The sequence below is a fragment of the Pteropus alecto genome, unplaced genomic scaffold (assembly GCF_000325575.1).
Source record: "Pteropus alecto unplaced genomic scaffold, ASM32557v1 scaffold22, whole genome shotgun sequence".
In the NCBI taxonomy this organism is placed as follows: domain Eukaryota; kingdom Metazoa; phylum Chordata; class Mammalia; order Chiroptera; family Pteropodidae; genus Pteropus; species Pteropus alecto.
The window spans coordinates 4,146,665-4,165,631 of NW_006434839.1; the positions used below are offsets into that span (position 1 = coordinate 4,146,665).

The following is an 18,967-nucleotide window of genomic DNA, read 5'->3' on the forward strand; positions in this document are numbered from 1 at the left end:
TCCCATCATGATTGAAAAGAAAAGTCCACTTGGAAGCAAATAAAACATGATTTGTGGGGCTGTACCTACTGGAATTTTAAATATTCTAGAGTTCAAGCTTTCCCCTTTTTTCATAAATCATCATTTGATTTTCCAGTAGCACCAGCTGTATAATATTAAACATCAGATATGATCATAGGAAAGAATGATGTACTAAGTGGGAACTTCATTATTATTTATAATAACACGTTTCCATTTCTGACTTAGGCTACCGATATAATTTATGAAATTTTACAATATGAGAATTTTCCACTTGTGCCCTCATTGTTACAGAAGCAAGCTTTTAAATATTTAATATTGTGTCAGAAATAAATGTCCTTCTTTCCTGCTTTGGGGTGGAAAAAGCCAGTGAATCTGTGTGTGGGGAGATCACTGTCTAGAAGTGTTGGGTCTTGAGAGTGGTCTACAGATAGAGGAAGGGTGGATGCTTTTGTTGAACAGAGAAAAATCCAAACATTAATTTCCCCCATCCATGGTTTCTATGGTTTTGTGTGTGTGTGTGTGTGTGTGTGTGTGTGTGTGTGTGTGGTGTGAGTGTTTGTGTATGAACTCACAGGAGCCTTTAAGCATGTTGCTCTATCCTACCTAACTCCATAGAGTTCTTCAAAGTAACTTTGGAGGACGTGGGAATGTTTTTAGGGCCACCGTTACTACCAGATATGACAGCACATAGCAACTATCAAACCACCCATCCCACCCTCCCACACACACAGAGCCTGAGACTCTAACATAGCTAACAGAAATGTGTATTATTGTGCCCACACATTTACAGACGTTAGTGTATCCACATTCTCAGAGCTGCCTAAATAAAATTAAATATTCTTTGTACACTTTCCCTTGTTTAACTATGTTTGCTTCTCTTCAATTTTATTTAGTACTTAAAAACATTTTTTTTTGCCAAAGATGAAAAAGATAAAATGTAGCAGGTGAATATTGAATACACACACACGTACACACATGTACGTAGCTTTTGATTGTCTTCTGGAAAGACGTACAGATGAAGTACCCCTGATTCTCTTTCTCACTGCTTTTCTCTCAAAGGAATAATCCGCAAAAACTTTCAGCTTTTTGTTTTATGCTTAATGTTTGTACACTTCCAAACAAATGAACAGGTGTAGCTAATACATAAGGATGGCGTAGATGTATTGAGCTAAAAAGAGGGGTTTGGCTTGGGGAGTCTCTGCCTGCCATACACTTGCATACAGGTCAGATCAAGGAGTAATTCCAACACATTTATAAAGAAAGTGCATCCTGAAAAGGGTCCCTGTGTCGATGGGTTAGAGAAGCTAACAGATATCACAATTGCTTCCCTTAAAGAAAGGGAAATGGAGGGACAGGAGCAAGAGAGACAGAAAAAGCTGTAAAGACTCTTCGGGTGAAGGGAAAAGAGCTTAGTCTGCCGATACTGGGTGAGTTGCTTTGGAAAGTAACTGACATGTTTAAGGATTTTTATTAAGCTTGTTCTGTGTGGTTGGCAAAATAATTTCCTCATCCACTAAAACTTCAGTTAAATCTACATTACTTACGAGTGTTTTCATAGCGGAAACTTCTATTTTGAGGAGATACAGTTAAGTGCTGAGTCACCTCAAAAGTAAATGGGGGCAAAACAGAGGTTTCTTAAAGGGTCCAGACGTGGTTAGTTTGTGTCCAGACACAGATACATATCTTTTGTTCACATCTACTTGCTATCGGAAAGCAAACGTTTGTGGGAGGGCAGATAGTTGAGAGGGAGTGGTAGGTACTGTTATAAAAGAGAGAGTTGATGAGCGAAAAAGGTGGACAGTGAGATAAAGGACAGGTATCAGCATGTGGGCAGCATTGAGGAGCAGTCGTATGTATGTATTCCATATATAATCCTATAAGTAAATGCATCGAGTCCATAAAAGAAGAAATGAAACACGGGGTTATTACAACATAAGAAATCAAAGAAGAAACAACGGAATTACTACACAGACATTGGACTGACCCGTATCTAGAATGACATATTAAAAAGCATTGTTAAAGGACTATGCTTTTGATTTTTTAAATAAAAATTTCTTCTGGTCTTATGGCATGTATCCTATATGCTACCTCAATTTAAACTGAAATATTGGGAAATATAATGCCATGTCAGGACTAGCACCTGGATTCTAGATGGATCACTGTATTGTATATTCACGATGCAAAAAGCCTTATTATCAGTTCTGAGTCACAGCTGACAAGGTGCAAGGGATTAGGTGACAGGGCGGATAATTCTTAAGTACAGACAAGTTTCTTTAAATAGGCTTCTGAGGCATTAACAGGATCTTGGTGATACCCAGGCTTTTGGGAGTATTTACCTTGTGATAGTAGTGTTGGCAGCATACAATCCTTTTTCTTCCTCGGTTCTCAGGCTTTATTGAATGAGTCTCCATAGTTAAGCATTAGTGATCTCTATGGCACACCGCCAGCTGTCCCTGTCCAGTGGCATTGATCTATGAATCCAATGTCCATTTCTGAGTGTCCCTAGCTTCCTCGTAGATGAATTCTACCTCTTAGAAAATGTGAAAATCTTCTTCCTATTCTAATTAATATTTCCTCCCATTGTTTTCATGACCCAGATTCATTTTATATAGATTGGTAATAACAAGTTGACTCACTTTAGTTAAAATCCAGGCTCCTCTCAATCATTCTGTATCTTAATCTCCTTTTTATGTTTTCTGTATATACAGCATGCCATTTTAAAAAAAGGAAAGGAAGATAAGCTTATTCCAGAATTCTCAACTCTTCCACTTCTTGGAATAACATCTCCCCCTTAAGATCTTAAAAAAACCTTTAAATTGACACCTTTCTTTCAAGGCCCACTCACAACCCTGTTTGTCCAAGATTTCCCTAATGTTAAAATTTGGATGTTTACTTGTATCGACTACATGGCAGTCCCATTCCTAAAAAGGCCAGCGAATAGATGGAGAAGAGACAATGCATGCTGTTTGATTATTGGCCTTTTGAGAATGAGGCTCTAATATAAGTTGCTAATAAATTTTTAAATTAGTACTTCCTTTAAAAAAGTAAATTTGCTCATACATATCTAAAGCTTTAAAAATATCTTGTTCTTTGATCCAGTAGATCCTCTTCTAATAATATATACTAAAGCAAAACTTGAACATACAACAATTTATGTGCAAAAAAACTACATCAAATCATGACATATAATAACAAAAAGTGAGAGCATACCACCTGACCAACCAAAGAAAAAAGATTATAAAAAATGTGGGCTAGAACATCATAAAGAAATACTACTTGGTCATGTTTCAAAATATATGCAATGGCATGGAAAATAATACAATAGAATTTTTAGTGTAATATACTTTATCGACTGACAATATGTTCCTAGTTAAAGTATATATTATATATATATACATATATATATATATATATTCATAGAAAGGAAACATAAATAGAACCTACTATTAAAAGTGTTATCTCTATATTGTAAAACTATGAATAATTTCTGTTAACATTTTTCTGTGTAAGCCTATATTACTTTTAAACCCAGAAAAGTAATTAATATGTTTTAAGGAAGAATGAAATAACTCAGAGAGGAGGAACTTTCTCTTCTCTTTAGGCTAAATCTACTACAGATATACTTTTTCTCCCTAGTAATTAATTCTCCCTGTGGAGGCTCTGTCTTTTACATCACATTTATCTGTGAGATCATAGTAAACTAGCAGTGAGAGAAACAGGCATTGAAGCCATAAAATTAGCTGCCACATGCACACGATCTTTAATATAAATACATACTTTTAATATAAATACATACTTTACATTGTTGAAAGACCCTCACATCGAACCATCTTGAAAACGTGACTTGGAACGTGAGCCCGATGAAAGCAGAATTGAGTCTCGTTTGCCATTTTACGCCAGCATCTAGAACAGCGCCTGATACAGAGTGGATATAAAGCGTATGTTTGCTAAACAAATTTGTTTTTGAACAGTAGCAGTAAAATAGGATCTGAGAGAACGTAATTGCCAGATGTTCCCGATGGCCCTATGAGGAGGATATACCAGGTTTTATTATCCCCAGTTTACAAGAAGCAGGTGCAGAATGATTGATTTGTCCAAGATCCCAGAGGCGGTAAATGGCAGACATCGATTAAAAGCAATTCCCCAGGCGAAGACTTGGTTCTCGATGTAGTCTTAATGGAATTGTTTCTTCCTTGCCTTACCAAACAAATGGCCGTGGTGCCACTCATTACTTAAGTGTCCATCCAGATTTTGTTTTCAGAATAAAAAAAAATTATGGGCTCAGAATTTATTGTAGCATGGCTCAGATTAACTCCTATGCCTCTTCTGACAACCTCTCTTCTTTGCTATCAGCAGCTCCTATGCATTGAAAGAATTGTCTGGGCTAGCTTTGAGTTTTCTACATAAAAAGTGGTAAAGATGGCGCTCCAGCTGCTATGTATGAATCATAGCAATATGAAGAGCCTGAATCCTTGCTAGGGTATTTCTTTTTAGGAGAGTCTTAGGACTTTCTGAACACTTTCAAACGTATCTTAAAACAACTTGATTTTATTAAAATAATAAAAATGTTGACATACCTACCATGAGAGGTGAGTACTATCCCTCAGAAACTTGCAAACTGCCCTGCAAAAGGATGCAAGATTGTAAACCCAGGAAGTTAAAACAGCCACGGGGACACCACTGTGAGTTTCCATCGCAATGACATCTTGATAGGGATCAAGCAAGGGAACCGCGCGAGTCACTTCTCAGGCCGGTGCTCTTTCCTCACACATTTTGACAATAGCTCATTTCCTGTTTACATCCATTTCTGCTTTACAGCCTTGATGCAGGTGGGGAAGAGGGACATGTAGCCTGGGGTGTTATTTGATGTGTAGCATGTGTATAATTTCTTCCCTTGACTCTTTTCAGTGTGAACTAAGGTGTCCTACTGTGTCACATCAAATAGTGATCACATTGGCTCTTAAAACCTTTGATAGTAGTCGTGATGACTCAATTTGCATTACCCAGTGAGAGCGCTGCTCTTGGCCAATTCATGACCTTCATGCTCATAGTAAAGATTTTTTACTGTAACCTTGAAAGGCTACTAAAACGGGATATTACTTTTATCTACTTAAAAACAAAAGACCAAAAAAAAAAAAGTGTTGAGAAATTTGGATAAATTTTATGTACATATGTTTGTAATTTTATGCTTTATAAAATATTCTTGTTTGAAGAAAAACTGAAACTGCAAGATTCTGATTGCGTTTACACTCCTTACTTTCCTCGAAAATACTATTTTCTATATACTGATGGACTGACTCTTTTTATTTCCCATTCAAGTGTTCATCTCTTCACTCTGTGTGTAACCAGCATTTCAGGAGCCCCTTTCGTGTACAAGGCACTGAAGACACGGATGCAAAAGATAGACACAGTCTCTACCCTCTTAGAACGAGGAAAATGCATATTAAATAATGAGATACGAAATTAATAGTTCGGTTCTCATTTTGGTAAGAACAATGAGAGGCACAATGAAAGGAGCTCACTGTGGGTGAAACAAGCTTAATTAACCTGGGAGCTCTGGGAAGGCTTCCTTGAGGAAGTAAAATTGAAGCTAAGATCCTAAGGATGAGTAGATGTTGGCTAAGCAAAATTGAGATAGTAGGAGAAAAAATGCTGAGGTAGAAAGAACGTAATGTGTAAAGGCTGAGATGGAAATTACCAAGGAAAATTCAAAGAACCACCGTAAGGAAGATGCATGTATGGTGAGCAAGTGAGGCATGAGTTCTTTCCGTGCTACAGATTTATTTATTTCATTAAACATTTACTAATCAACTATCGCGCACTAGGCACTGTTATGGGCAGAGGATATAACCGTGAGTAGAGATTCTGCCCTCTCACAGGAGATAAATGCTCTGATAGGGGAAATAAAGAGAAATGGCTTCTAAATAAAAGCAAAGAGTCGACAAATTATAAGGCGTGTCAAAACTGGTACTTGAAAGATGAGAGGCATTAACAAGACGGAGGTAGCAGTGGAAGTGTGGGATTGATGGAATGAGGTGTTGGTTTTGAAGGTCAAAGACTAGGAGAGAAAAAGAATCATGGGCTTAGGGGATGGAAATAAGCATTAAATGTAGAGATTCAAATAAAGGGAGGTGGGGGATGGAAATAAGCATAAATGTAGAGATTCAAGTAAAGGGAGGTGACGTGAACAATGGGCCAGACAGAAGCACAAAGTAAGACCAATAGGTAGTTACCACGGATGTGATTGGCGGAGACGATGCTGCGTTGCAGACGTCAGACGAAGCGCTGGGGAATGGCCTCCCCTCTGATTCTGCCGCTGCATCACTGTGCACCTTGAGGAACCACTGATGCTCTTTGGTCTTTATTTCCTCATCCATTCCATAGGGGAGTTGAACTAGGTTCTTTAAGGTTCACAGATTCCATGATGCTATTTAAAAACCCTCACACAGACAGGGGAAAGCTGGAAAGGTTGTTCACAGTTTTTGAGGCCACAGAGACAAGTAGCAACAGAGCTCATTTAGTCTCAGTAGAACGTACATAAAAGTCACACAAAAAACTGCTTTTGATCGGAAGCAATAGTGTCGACCCCATTTTCTCCTTTACTCTAAAATTTTGAACACTTTGTTATGTGAGAAGTCAAAGTAACCTCGCGCAAATGCAAATTCTTCCTTCTTCACACTGCTTTTTACTGAAGATAACCTCACTTTTTCTATTTAGATGGAGCCCAAAGTGGACTTAAGTTCTGCAGTGTGTCAAACAAATGCTATAATAACTTGGCAGTTTGTCAAAAGAGATAATAAATTGATTGACATTATGCAGATTAGATGGGCAATAGGTTGATTTCTTTATTTAGCAAAGTGTTCATTAATGGATTTGAAAGAAAAGTCCATCCCAGGTAACAGGAAGAGGATGTTCTCCTTTACCTAGGAGAACTGAGGGGAGCGTCCCTTTCCCAAATGTTCCCTGAAATGAACAACCTACCTTAGTTAGATCGAATAATGTTTAGTATCAGAATAACTTCAAGCTTTATTAAATAAATGTATACTAACACCTGATCAGTAGACATCCATTAAGACTTATGTGTGAAATAGAGACATGCTGCCCTAACTATTCAGATTCTTGCCACAAACACTCACTGTACTGAAGAGCTAGAGCATTCCCCAGTAAGGAATTTGGAGAAATTGAGACAAGGGAAACCAAAGTTACACCCAGTGAGCATCCCAGATTATTCCCTGAGGATGCTATTCTGATATACAGCTGGTGCTTAAAATGCAACCAAGGACTGGGCATTATTAAGTGTTCGGTCACTGGCTATTTGTTCAGAGATTAAACAGAAAACTTTCTTTGACCTGATAGGTATCCTTAAACTTGGAAGTTCTGGTTATCTCACCTTGCATGGGTCGAAAGAAGGAGACATTTATAATGACAAGCAAAAATAGAGTGAAAGTGTGAAGTCTCTTTGATATAGAAAAGAAGAAGCTGAGGGTAGGCATGAACAAAACGTATACTTGTGAGCAGCAATTTAGCAGGATTTTAGCAAGTCCTGACCTAATCGTGTGTGGTACGCTCTGGAAGTTTGAGGGAAGGAAGCTGTAGGAATGCTACTTCCTTAGTTTATGAAGTTTAGCACTTATCTGAGTTGGTAATGAGGATAAGAATGGAAAAAGTTAAAGCTCTGCTTAAGTATAAAGTGGGATTTGTATCACATTTGTGATTAGCATCATGTCTCCCCTCATCGCTAATCCGAGAGCCCTCTTGGCCCTGATCCTTGCTGGCCGTTGCTTTTGTCCCAGTATTCCTCCGTTGCTTAGCACATTCAATGACCTGTTCGGTCAATATGTCCTAGTGATGATGAAGACTATTAATAATATAGAGAAATGACCTCTTGTTCTTAGTCTATTATCCCACTAATGATAACTGCTAACCTTTATTGAGCACAGTCCATTGTGCCATGCTTTATTTTCAATGGATTTAATACAGCTCATTTTGTTTGGACATTAACCCTGTGAAGTGGTACTATTCATATGTCCATTCACAGGTGAAGAATCTGAGACAAAAATACATGGATGAACTTTCCCCAAGTCTCATAACTTAGGGATGGAGCCAGGATTTAAACTCTGGCAGTCTGGCTTCAGAGCCTGTACCTAACCCAGACGTTTCTGCCACTACTGTAGACCAAATGGGGGAAGGATCTTGAAAGCATTTAGCAATATCCTTTCACTTGCCGGCCCAGGGATTCTGACCATTCTCATCTTTGAATACATGGACGAACTTTCCCCGAGTCTCATAACTTAGGGATGGAGCCAGGATTTAAACTCTGGCATTCTGGCTCCAGAGCCTGTACCTAACCCAGACATTTCTGCCACTACTGTAGACCAAATGGGGGAAGGATCTTGAAAGCATTTAGCAATATCCTTTCACTTGCCGGCCCAGGGATTCTGACCATTCTCATCTTTGGAGCCAAAATTGACATGACCTATCTATTCTGCATTCTCGTATGCTTAGGAAAAGGGAGATGGCAAGGTGATTAAATGGAAAAGGTTAGAGTCTTGATTTAAAACCTCATAATTTTATTTACCTGGTTAGCCCAGGTTAGTACATTCTATTTGCTTCACTCAAGAGTAGAAGAAGTCCCTACAGAGTCCAAGCTCCCTGCAGTTCATAGCTGGTCCTTCATATGTGAATAGCTGGCCAACTATAGAAGCAGAGGGCAAATCAGAAGCGGAAGCACGTCGGAATTGTCCATCAGAAAATATGTTCATCATCGGTCCCATGGAAAAAGAAGGTGGGAAGTAAGGGGCCAAGCAAAGCTCTCGTAGCTCTCCTTTGAGCAGTGACCCGGCTCATTCTCTCAGAGATGACTCGTGTATCTGTTCCTCAATGGGATCCCCAGACAGTATTTTGTGTATTACACAGGGCAACCAATAAGGTAACAGGCATTAATAGATGTTCACGTAGAACTAGGCTGTATCACTTCTGCCTCTTCTCATAGGCACTCTCTTGGCAAGAACAGGTACATACACAACACACACAAAGGTACCTTGTCTATCATCTAATCATTTCATTGCTGGCCAGTTATAAGGAAAGCGGCTTTCCGCCCATAGCTTACTAATGTGCTGCTTTTCTTTCTCTTTTTTCCTTTTAATCACAGCAGAATCGAAGAAGAAGAAAAAGGAAGGCAAGAAACAGGAGAAGATGCTGGACTAAAAGAGGCCACCACCTTCTGTGGAACATAAAAGGACATCAGCAAACAGGATCAGTTAACTATTACATTTATACCTACTGTAGGCTTTTTATTCAAAAATTATCTATAGCTTAAGTATACAATAGGCAGAAACGAAAAGAAAAGAACATTTTTGTAGTAGCATTTTTTAAATGTATACCATAGTACCACTAGGGGCTTATAATAAAGGACTGTAATCTTGTTTAGAAAGTTGACTTATAGTACATGATAAGTGATAGAAAATTGAGGTAAGTTTTTTGAAGTTATGTGATATTTTACATTTAAAATTTTTTTTACATGTTTTTTTTTTCTTTTGGCAGCAAGTTAAATGTTATGACCATGTAAACTACTTCTCTTGTTAGGTAATTTTTTTCACCTAGACTTTTTTTTCCCAATCAAGAAAAACATATACTAAACAAAGCAGCAATAAAATATAATCATCCCACTTGAGGAAAGTATCTTGATTTCTGCCAGTGGATTAAAAAATTTGTAGTCAGCATAGGAGGGAGAGGGGGCAGAGCATGCACTAGTTCAGTGTCGACTTTTTTTTTTTTTTTTTTTAAGAAAAGCATTAAAACATGAAATTGTTTCACTTTGGCAGAAACGTTTGTTTTCTTGATGAAACTATTTTTCCATCTGAGGGAAAAAAAATGACTAGGAAAATAAATCAAGGTGATGCTGAAAAAAAGGTGCTTTTGTGTGCAATAATTTGATATTGTCACCCTTCTGCATTTGCCACCTACACTCCCCCGGTCCACCTGTTAGCAGTGAGAATTTATCATACAAACTAACTCGCGCTTGAGCACGAATGTTCTAGAGAGTTTATTTATATAGATGTCTATATCTATATATTTTTAACTTTCTGTCAATATGTAGTGGGTTAGACTGGTGCTCCTGAATTGAACAAAAGTCCCACAGTGATCTAGCAGTTAGGAAAATGCTCTTCTTGTATTTAATAAATCTGGGCTTCCACAGTACCAAATCCCAAATCAGGATCAGAGTAACACAATGCAAAATGGTACTTTGCACTTGATTTCCATAAACCAAGACTTTCTACTCTATTATACTACCCCCGCCCCCCATATCTACTGAGCTCTGTGCTTCTGTTATTCAGGGAAATAAAGTCTTGGAAATTATCTGAGATTAGCATCAAAGTATTTCTCCTGAAAAAGTCACCTCTAATTTTAAAGTGGTAAAATGCAATAAACAAACACCTATCTACTAAGATAACTGTGTCCATTTTCAGAAATGATGGTTTCAACATGTCTTAGGCTAGCCATAAAATAATTACAAGCCGATCCGATGATGCAGCCAGGATATCTTCAAAGCTAAACTGTTTCTACCATCTAATTGAAGACTCCACTTGAGCTAAGAATGTTGGAGGGTCTATACCTCCCCACTAAGTCAAAGCCAACTGCTAGTGGTGAGGGGGAGCTGGTAAGAAAAGGAATGGGCTTCTGGGCACATACACAGAACAATTTATAGACTGGTGCTTAATATAAGCAGAGGACCTTGTAAAGTGCAAATGACAGAAACGTGAATAGTGAATGCAGTCCTTTCATAAGCAGAATTTAATAGGAAAATAAAACTCATGAGAATGGATGGAGTAGATGAAAGAAAGGCATTGTCTTGAGTGGATATTTTGACAGCCAAGTCCCATAAGGATAGGGATGATGGAAGAGTCTGCAGCACATTTTGTTAGCCTCTCACCTAATATTGCTTCTCCATCAGCATTTAGCTGAAATAGCAGCCTGTGAATCAGGAATCAGCTAAGGTGAACTAGAACAAAATCTCCCCAAAGAAGCCTAGTCCTGTAAATAACTGTGGCACTCCTCTTTATTCACAGGGCATCGGAAGAAGCCAAGGTTCTTTGTTGTGTTGAGCATGAATTCTAACAAACTGTATAATAATAAGTCCCCGATTCTCTGTTAAAGAGGGTTAGAATGCTGATCTCCATCGCATAGTCTATGAAAGTAAGACTTCCTCTAAGTCTGGAGAGTTACTCTACTCCAGCCTCAGCTTTAAACATCTTGCTAAATCTCACCCAAGTATTGAAAACAAATACAAAAAGACAAGCTCCAAAAATCACTGATTCTCACAAAAAGGAAAAACAACGAAGTTCCCAAATGTTCTAAGTTTTAGCAACTTTACCCTAACGTTAATTAAGCCCTGAGGAAGGAAAGGAAAATGTAAAAATGTCAACTGTATTTCCTTAAATGGACTTGGAGCGTGATAAGCCTTCTTCCAGTAATTTGAAGGGCGTAGAGCTACCTCACCCAACCCCTAGAAAAACAATCCTTCAGTGACCAGAAAGTGTCCTCGTTCAGCTCAGTGACTGAATCCTCCACATTTGTCCTCTGTTAAGGCTTTCTGACTTATCCTGAGTACATGAATGCTGTCACACTCATTATATATAGGTATTATCAAGAAGAGGATCTTGGCTAAAGACATTTTGACTTCATGTATTTTTGGAAAGACATCCTAACATTTTGTTAACTCTGTAGGAGAGGAACCTCAAACAGAATTTAATATTTCGGATATTTATCAAGTGAAATTCTATTAAATTGTATGGGTGAGAAGGCATTAGCATAAAAAAATTAATTTTGGTTCTTGGTCCTTGCATATAAGGAGCCTTATTTAAGGAAAGACAGGCTACAATTCTTTTCCCATAGAGAAGATGGATATTTCTTTAGGAATACGAAATACACATTTTGTCCCCATAACACGTAACTCTTGGCTCCACAATTCTGAAAGTCTTTAATTATTTTATAATGTCATTAAATGAAAGACAGCAGTAAATATGCTTTAAGAGGCACTGAATGAAGCAATAGAAAATACTACCTTTCACAAACTGTATTATTTTAACCCATTTCCCGTTTAGAAAAAAAAAAGTGCCACTTGCTCACTGCCAGTGTTAATTTAATTTTACATAAACACGCTCTTTGAGGCTGAAGCAAATCTGACTAGTTTTCATTGTGAAAATAAAATGTAAAAACTGTTCTTGGAATTATTGCTCAACAGAACTTGTCTCTAATCCTAATGTAACAGAAATGTATACATAAATCTGTTTCATCAAATGAATCTGTGGCTAACAACTGTTCCAGAACAATGTTCACATCAAGCGTAGGGATGCTACATTTTCTAGGATTTGACATTTTCCGCGATCGAGAATTACTATTAGTAGTGGAAATATTACTACTAAAAACAGAATGCTATAAATAGAATGATGTCATTTGTTTCCAAAGACTATCAATAGACAATAGACTAGACTGATGCAAAAATAATAATAAAAGTGAGATATTTTTGTGGCGAACTTTGGGGTGAGGTTAGGACTGCTCTCCACGAGTTATCTTGGGGTAAACGCTACAGCCACAAGCGCCGCCACTGTGTATTCTCCGGGCAAATGAGAAATGGGTTAAAATAGTTCTGAAACATAAAAATTAGGACTCGATCATTATTCTAATAGAGTGAAGCAAAGGGCTTCCTTCTCATTAATCTCTAAAAATAATAAGATAAACATCCTTGGACATGGAATATCAAAGCGCTCGTTTTCCTTTTTATTTATTTTTATTTATTTATTTATTTATTTTTGCCCCCTGGCTTGCTTTTAATTAGTTTTAACCCTTAAGCTTTTAAAAGAGGAATCGTTCAGAAGACAAGGTTGTAGGGGAGTCATTTTCCAACACTCTTCATATAAACTCAAACTTTAGATTCTTCTTTGGAGTAAAACGGGCTCTTTACTGTCTACAAGGTTATTTCTGAGTTGCAAAATTCCTCTGCATGCCTTTCCCTGCATTATCATGTTGTTCTCCTGTATTCCTCCATTTGACCCAGGCTGCCATGTCAAATAGAAAGTAAGATGACACTGTTTTCTTACATCTGGAAACCTTAGTATCAGATAGTAATTGCTCCAGGTCTGTCGAAGAAGGTACAGAGTCTTGGAACATATTTACAGGAGGAAAAAGGGGCAATGTTATTCAGAGCATCCAGTAAGTGATGCCTGCCTCAAACTTATGTGGACTCCAATCTCCCTAGAAATAAAACGTGTGGAACATTTTAATCAGAGAAAAACATATCCAAACCTTATAAATCCTCCCCCTCCTCACAGTTTCGGTTCTTCCCAATCTTTCACTTTTCCCAACAAGGCACCAAAACTAAAGTAAAATGTTCAATCCTGTTAGCGACTCAAATAAAATAATGTAATTCAAGAATATCTCAACACAAAGGAATGCAGACCTCCATGGATGGAGTAATCAAAGGGAAATGGAATAAAAGATCATCAAAGTAATGAGAAATGAGGTCAGCGCTAACGGGGTTCAGGTGCCAGAGGAATCATTTTATTTCTTCTGTGAGAGACACTGCTTCCTTGATCAAGAGAGGAAACTAGGAATGTTGGCCAAGAGCGTTGGTAGTTCAGGTTTCTTCAGGTTTTTCAAATCCTTACTAACATAGCTACTAAACAGCTCGTATCCCATTAATTTCCTCAAGATTTATGTAAGATAGATGGCAACATATTCAACTGACCGGATCTAATTTAACAAGCGGACTGATCCTTCTCTGAGTATAATTTTGATCAATCTTAGTCCTATGACAACTAGGAAAAAAGAAATGCTTGGGGCTTGGTGACAAGAAGACTCTGGATTTTTGTCCATGCCTCAAAGTGACAATTTTAACCTTTGAGCTCATAATTCCAACTCCGATTAATTTATCCAGTGTATTACAAAATCCACCAGTCCCTAAAAGATTCACCCTCAGTGTCCCAGGCAACTTGGTCAATATTTTATTTACCAGCTCTCCGCTGTATATTGTGGATTCTTAATTTCCCACTTTGGACTATTAATGTCAATCCCATTGATTTTTATGCCATCGTAGCTCAATAATTAATTTCACTTACTCCGTAATCTCTGGGGGTCTGTGCCCTGTTCTCCCCAGCAGCCCTCCCCTTCTCATTCCTGCATTTAGCGTTCCTTGGTTGCAAGTCATAGAAACTACTGTTCTTAAACCAAAGTGTATGTGGGCATGCACAAAATAATTTTTTTTGTTTTGTTTTTCGTTTGTCTGCTCAATAGGGCAAGGAAGAATGATGTGTTAAATGATTTCTTGAAAGGATAATCAATAATTCAAACAATCGAGTAGAAGAACTTGGGGAAGAATAGAGAATAAGAGGAACATTAAGAAAGATATACCTGAAACTTACTGGATTTCATTAACCAATGTCACAAAAAAAAATAATAATAATTAATTAAAAAGAAAAAAGGCCTAAAATATAGTAAGGTATAAGAAAATTTAATTTTAAGTAAAACAAAATATATAAATGAGGTACTTTTTTACATGATAACATTTGTAAATCCCATCCATGTTGATGAGGTTGACATAGTAACAGGAAGTGGGTGGGAAATAAACTGCATTTGGGCAGAAGAATTTATTTTTGGCATCAGCTGAACTTGTCACTGGTAATGCGTTCAATTAAAAACCAACCAATGCTACCCCGATAAATTTAATTTTAAAAAGAAAAAAGAAAAAGAAATAGAAAGATATGGAACACAAATACTCTGAACATCTGAGCATCCCAAGAATTTTTCACGTGATTCAGTTCCCATTACTGTTAGTCCCTCTGTGTCCTTCCATTCCTGGGACATTCCTACTGAGAAGGGGACTCTGGTTGGTAACAACCCTGTGGCCAAAAGTCCATACATAGTCTTCCGATTGGCAGCCCACCAGAATCACATGGAAATGAAGTAGAACAATTCTTCAAAGAAGGACACACTTGTCAGAAATAAAAAGAAATATTAAAAATAGAGTAGTAGAATATTAACTAGTTTAATTATTTTAATTGTTTAATATTAAATTATTAAAAATAGAGAATACGAGGAAACAAGCGTTGACACGCGTTGGAATCGTATAGTATAGAAATTTGAATGCAAAGAAAAGCCACTTGTCAGGCAACGAAGAGATGTTGGTATTCTTTAGAAGACTGAAGTGAGTAACAGTGTTTACACTTGAAGAATTCGAGTCTGTCACCTGGAAGTAGTTTGCAAGATACATTTGAATAAAGAAGCGCTTAAGATGGGGGGACGGTTTAGGGAGTTATTGGAATTTTCCAACAGAGAAATAACAAAGGCCGTTTGGATCTGTCATACATTTTGCCTCTGGCCACCCGGTCATTTTCTCTCTTGAGTATTTCTTGTTCTCTTCTTCTACCACTGTTGCCTTATTATTTTCTTTGTGATCCAAGGAGATCTGATTTAATGACACATTTTGCTTCATGTTTTGGGAGCCTAATGTCACATAGTGTAGACATCGCTCAAAGAGTGAAGCAGATTTGGAGCTGACCACTTGTCATAAACATCCTGGTCCTCGGCCTTCACTGTCTTCCGTTCCCATCGGCATGAGTCAGGTCACTTTGACGAGCAGACTTAGTACCAATACGGGCTTTGTGAACCGTCCTCTCCTCATTATTTAACATGCTCTGATTCAATAATAAGAAATTGCACATCAAGCCAATCTTCCCTCAGGCTCGCATTGTGTCCCAGGTGTAAGAATTAGGATCATGCCTTACATCTGAGATAAAGCCTCCAACTTCCTGCCCTTTTCCACCCCGTCCTTAATTAACTTCCTCGCAGTCATCCCAGTATTCTAGCCCTTATTAACCCGGGCTGTTTTCCTCTCTCAATGTCCTCTCTCATCACACCATGCCCATTCCAGGTGTAGTTTTTCTGTCTAAGAGATTGACAGAAAAGACTTGACTGATATAAATCAAATCTCCAGGCCAGGGTACATATGTCTATGCTTTGCCTCATCTTAAAGTACCTGCTTCCCTGTTCCCCAGGCTACATTTTAGCAAACATTTTCTTTTTTTTTTTTTTTTTCTGGACTTGCTTGATGCTAGACTCTGGTGAATCCATGGCCTACACCTGTATCTTCCGGATGCTGAGTGCTAGGTTCTGTCTGCTGGGCTGGACTACCCTCCTACCACCTGCAACTTTGTCTCCTCCTCGATTTTCCTTTCCTTTTTCTCCCTTCAGCAGCTCCCATCCATGTGTGACGATCTCTGCTTCCAGACGTAAGCCCTTCCGAACCTTCCTATCTGCTTGAAGTTATCATCCCCTTCATCTCCAGGTATATGCGCTGAGATGGGGGGATTCACTTAAATATAATAGAAAACAATAAGAAACAGGATGCAAAAATTCTTATCTTACCCACACAACGATAGGAATTGCCCTAGATATCAATTATGTAAGAACCCTTGAGAGAGCTAGTAGATGAAGCCATCTACCTGCAGACTGTCAGAGAACTGATTTGATAGAGAAAGAGATAAAGAAAGCTAAAACCAAAATGCTAATTCTAATGGAGAGGTTCTTAACATTTTTTTATTCCATAAACTCCTTTGGCAGTTTGGAGAAGCCTGTGGAGCCCTTCACAGAATAGTGTTTTTAAATGCTTTTAAAAAAAATCATATTGAAATACAGTTACCATACTAAGAAAACAAACTTTTGATATGGAAATATTTTGCTTCACTGTTTAAACATCGAATAACAAGATCTAGAATTAAGACTAATAATGACTGAAAGTATTGATGCATATGATATTTGTAGATGTTGGCAACAACTATAATATGATGAGACTGTGATTTCTATTCATGACAAGGTCACAAACACTATTAACAGTGTTGTGGCTTATTGTCTACAATCTCAATGGAAGAAAATGTTAAATTTTGGTTCAATTAGAGATGAGTGAAAATAAACATAATTTTTTCCTATTTACGTCGTGGACTTCCAGATTTACTTCAAGTGCTGTAAGTTAAGAACCTTGCTCCAAAGGAAGTCACAATCATAGGCCAGAACAGAGCATCATAATAATGGGTCTATGTTAATCGCACTCCTCAGTGGGTCCATATGGTATCATACGACTGGGATCTGCCTTTCTTCCCAAGCGCTAGGCTGCCCTTTCTGCCAAGCTGCAAACACAGACTTTCCTTTCTCCCTAGTGCCTGTGCTTCTGCTCTTTTCTCAGTTTGAAATGCTAGTTCCCCTTGCGTTAAGTAACCACAGCATGGATGCTTAGAAGTCAGCAGCCAGGTGGCTGTGGTTACCTTAATGACCAGCAAGGCCTGCAGGGCAGCTAATTGGACTTTACCATCAGAGAGTTTGGGTGATGATGAATGGGGCCTGGTGTTTCTAGAGACGAATGGTAAGGTAAGGCAATCGACCATGACGCTGCTGAACGCCCACGACCAGGAGGAAGTAGGAACAGAAGAGCAGGAAGCTGAGGGTGTTTGCCCCCAATGGAGTTAGGGTTAAGCTACTGAATCCGAGCTCATTTTAGTATTCAGAACCCAATGACTGCAACAATGTCCAGGTGGCGAGAAGGACGCAACGCTGTCAAGAAAATACTAGAATGATCCCTGTAGCCCTTCCCCAGATGGACCTGTGGACACATAAAAGTGTGACCTTACACCGGGGAAAGGAGAATACCCACACGCTTTGAGAAACTGATAAAGCGTCTGACTTGAGATTGATACCCAGAGATCAAAATCGTCGTTATTCCCTACCCCCGCCTCTGGCTTGAGTGGGGGCTTACGGGAACAATCAAAAATGGTGCCGTGGATACAGTTCAGGTCACGGGGCCCCATTCCATGTAAATGCCCACCCAGTGATCATTTATCCAATCCCATAATGGATCACTGGAATTGATATCTTAACAATGAGAGTAACTCCCATGTTGGGTCACTGGCCTCAAGTAGATGATGTCATAGACACCGCCCTCCTATTGCGGCCAGTGTAGTTAATCAAAACCAGTATCACATCCTCGGGATGCAGAGTAGAGACGAGTGCCACCATTATAAACCTAAAGGGCACGTAGGGAGCGGTCCTGAGCCTAGCTCTCTTTGATTGAACAGTTTGGCCCCTGGAAACACTGACAGGATTTTGAAAAAGGACTGTAGACTACTGCAAGCTTAACGAAAGCCCCAGGTGAAGCTGCTCTTCAGACCTGGTGTCACCGTTGGGGCAGATTAACGATGGCTCTGGTACACTGTAGGCAGCCATTGATCTGGCTACTGTGTCTGTTTTGATTCCAATGAGAAAAGAGGATCAGACACAGTTTGCGTGAATGGAACAGACCCTGTTCATTTATAGTTTTGCCTCAAGTCTCTATTAACTCTCGTTCTCTGTCATCATCTAGTCTGAAGAGACCTGGGCCACCCGGACATCCTATAAAACATCAGACCAATCAATTATGTCCATGATATCAGGCAATGTAGGCAAGATGAGTAATAGGCGGGTCATAGGTGGGAGACCTTGGCATGACACGTGTGCTATAAATAATGAAAGATAAGCCCTATGAAAATTTAGGGGACCGACACTTCAGTGAAGTTTTTAGGGCTCCAATGCTAAGGGGCTTGCCAGGACATTGATTGCTCTAAAATAAAAGATGAATGACTACCACTTTCATTTGCACACAAAGGAAGCACAGGGCCTGTTAGGCTTCTTTGGGTTATGGAGTTAATATATTCCACAGCTAGCAATTACTACTCTGGCTTATAGGTGACACAGAACTGTCAACTTTGAGTGGGACCTTAATTAGGAAAGGGCTCAGTGACAGGTCCAGGGTGTGGAACAAGCTGCCCTGAAGTTTGGGCATTATGATTTAGCAGACACTATGGCAATGCATATATATGTCAGTCACGGGAGGAGATGCGATGGGCAGCTATGGCAGATGCCG

The 18,967-nt window shown here is 38.7% G+C and overlaps 1 protein-coding gene and 1 long non-coding RNA gene across 3 annotated transcripts in view; one reads left to right on the forward strand and one right to left on the reverse strand.

The window, feature by feature from the left end:
* Positions 1-10,380, forward strand: part of PTN (pleiotrophin) — a 93,590-nt gene extending 83,210 nt beyond the window's left edge. The window contains exon 5 of one of the 2 annotated variants that reach the window (XM_006910490.3): positions 9,173-10,380. In XM_006910490.3, the coding sequence (XP_006910552.1) occupies positions 9,173-9,228 (56 nt within the window). In that variant the 3' untranslated portion in view covers positions 9,229-10,380. The remainder of the gene's footprint in view (positions 1-9,172) is intronic. The other variant, XM_015588273.2, reaches the window with a different exon arrangement.
* LOC112478693 overlaps positions 10-18,967 on the reverse strand; it is a 92,201-nt gene continuing 73,243 nt past the window's right edge. The window contains exon 3 of the long non-coding RNA XR_003045930.1: positions 10-3,936. This is a non-coding gene — a long non-coding RNA (uncharacterized LOC112478693). The remainder of the gene's footprint in view (positions 3,937-18,967) is intronic.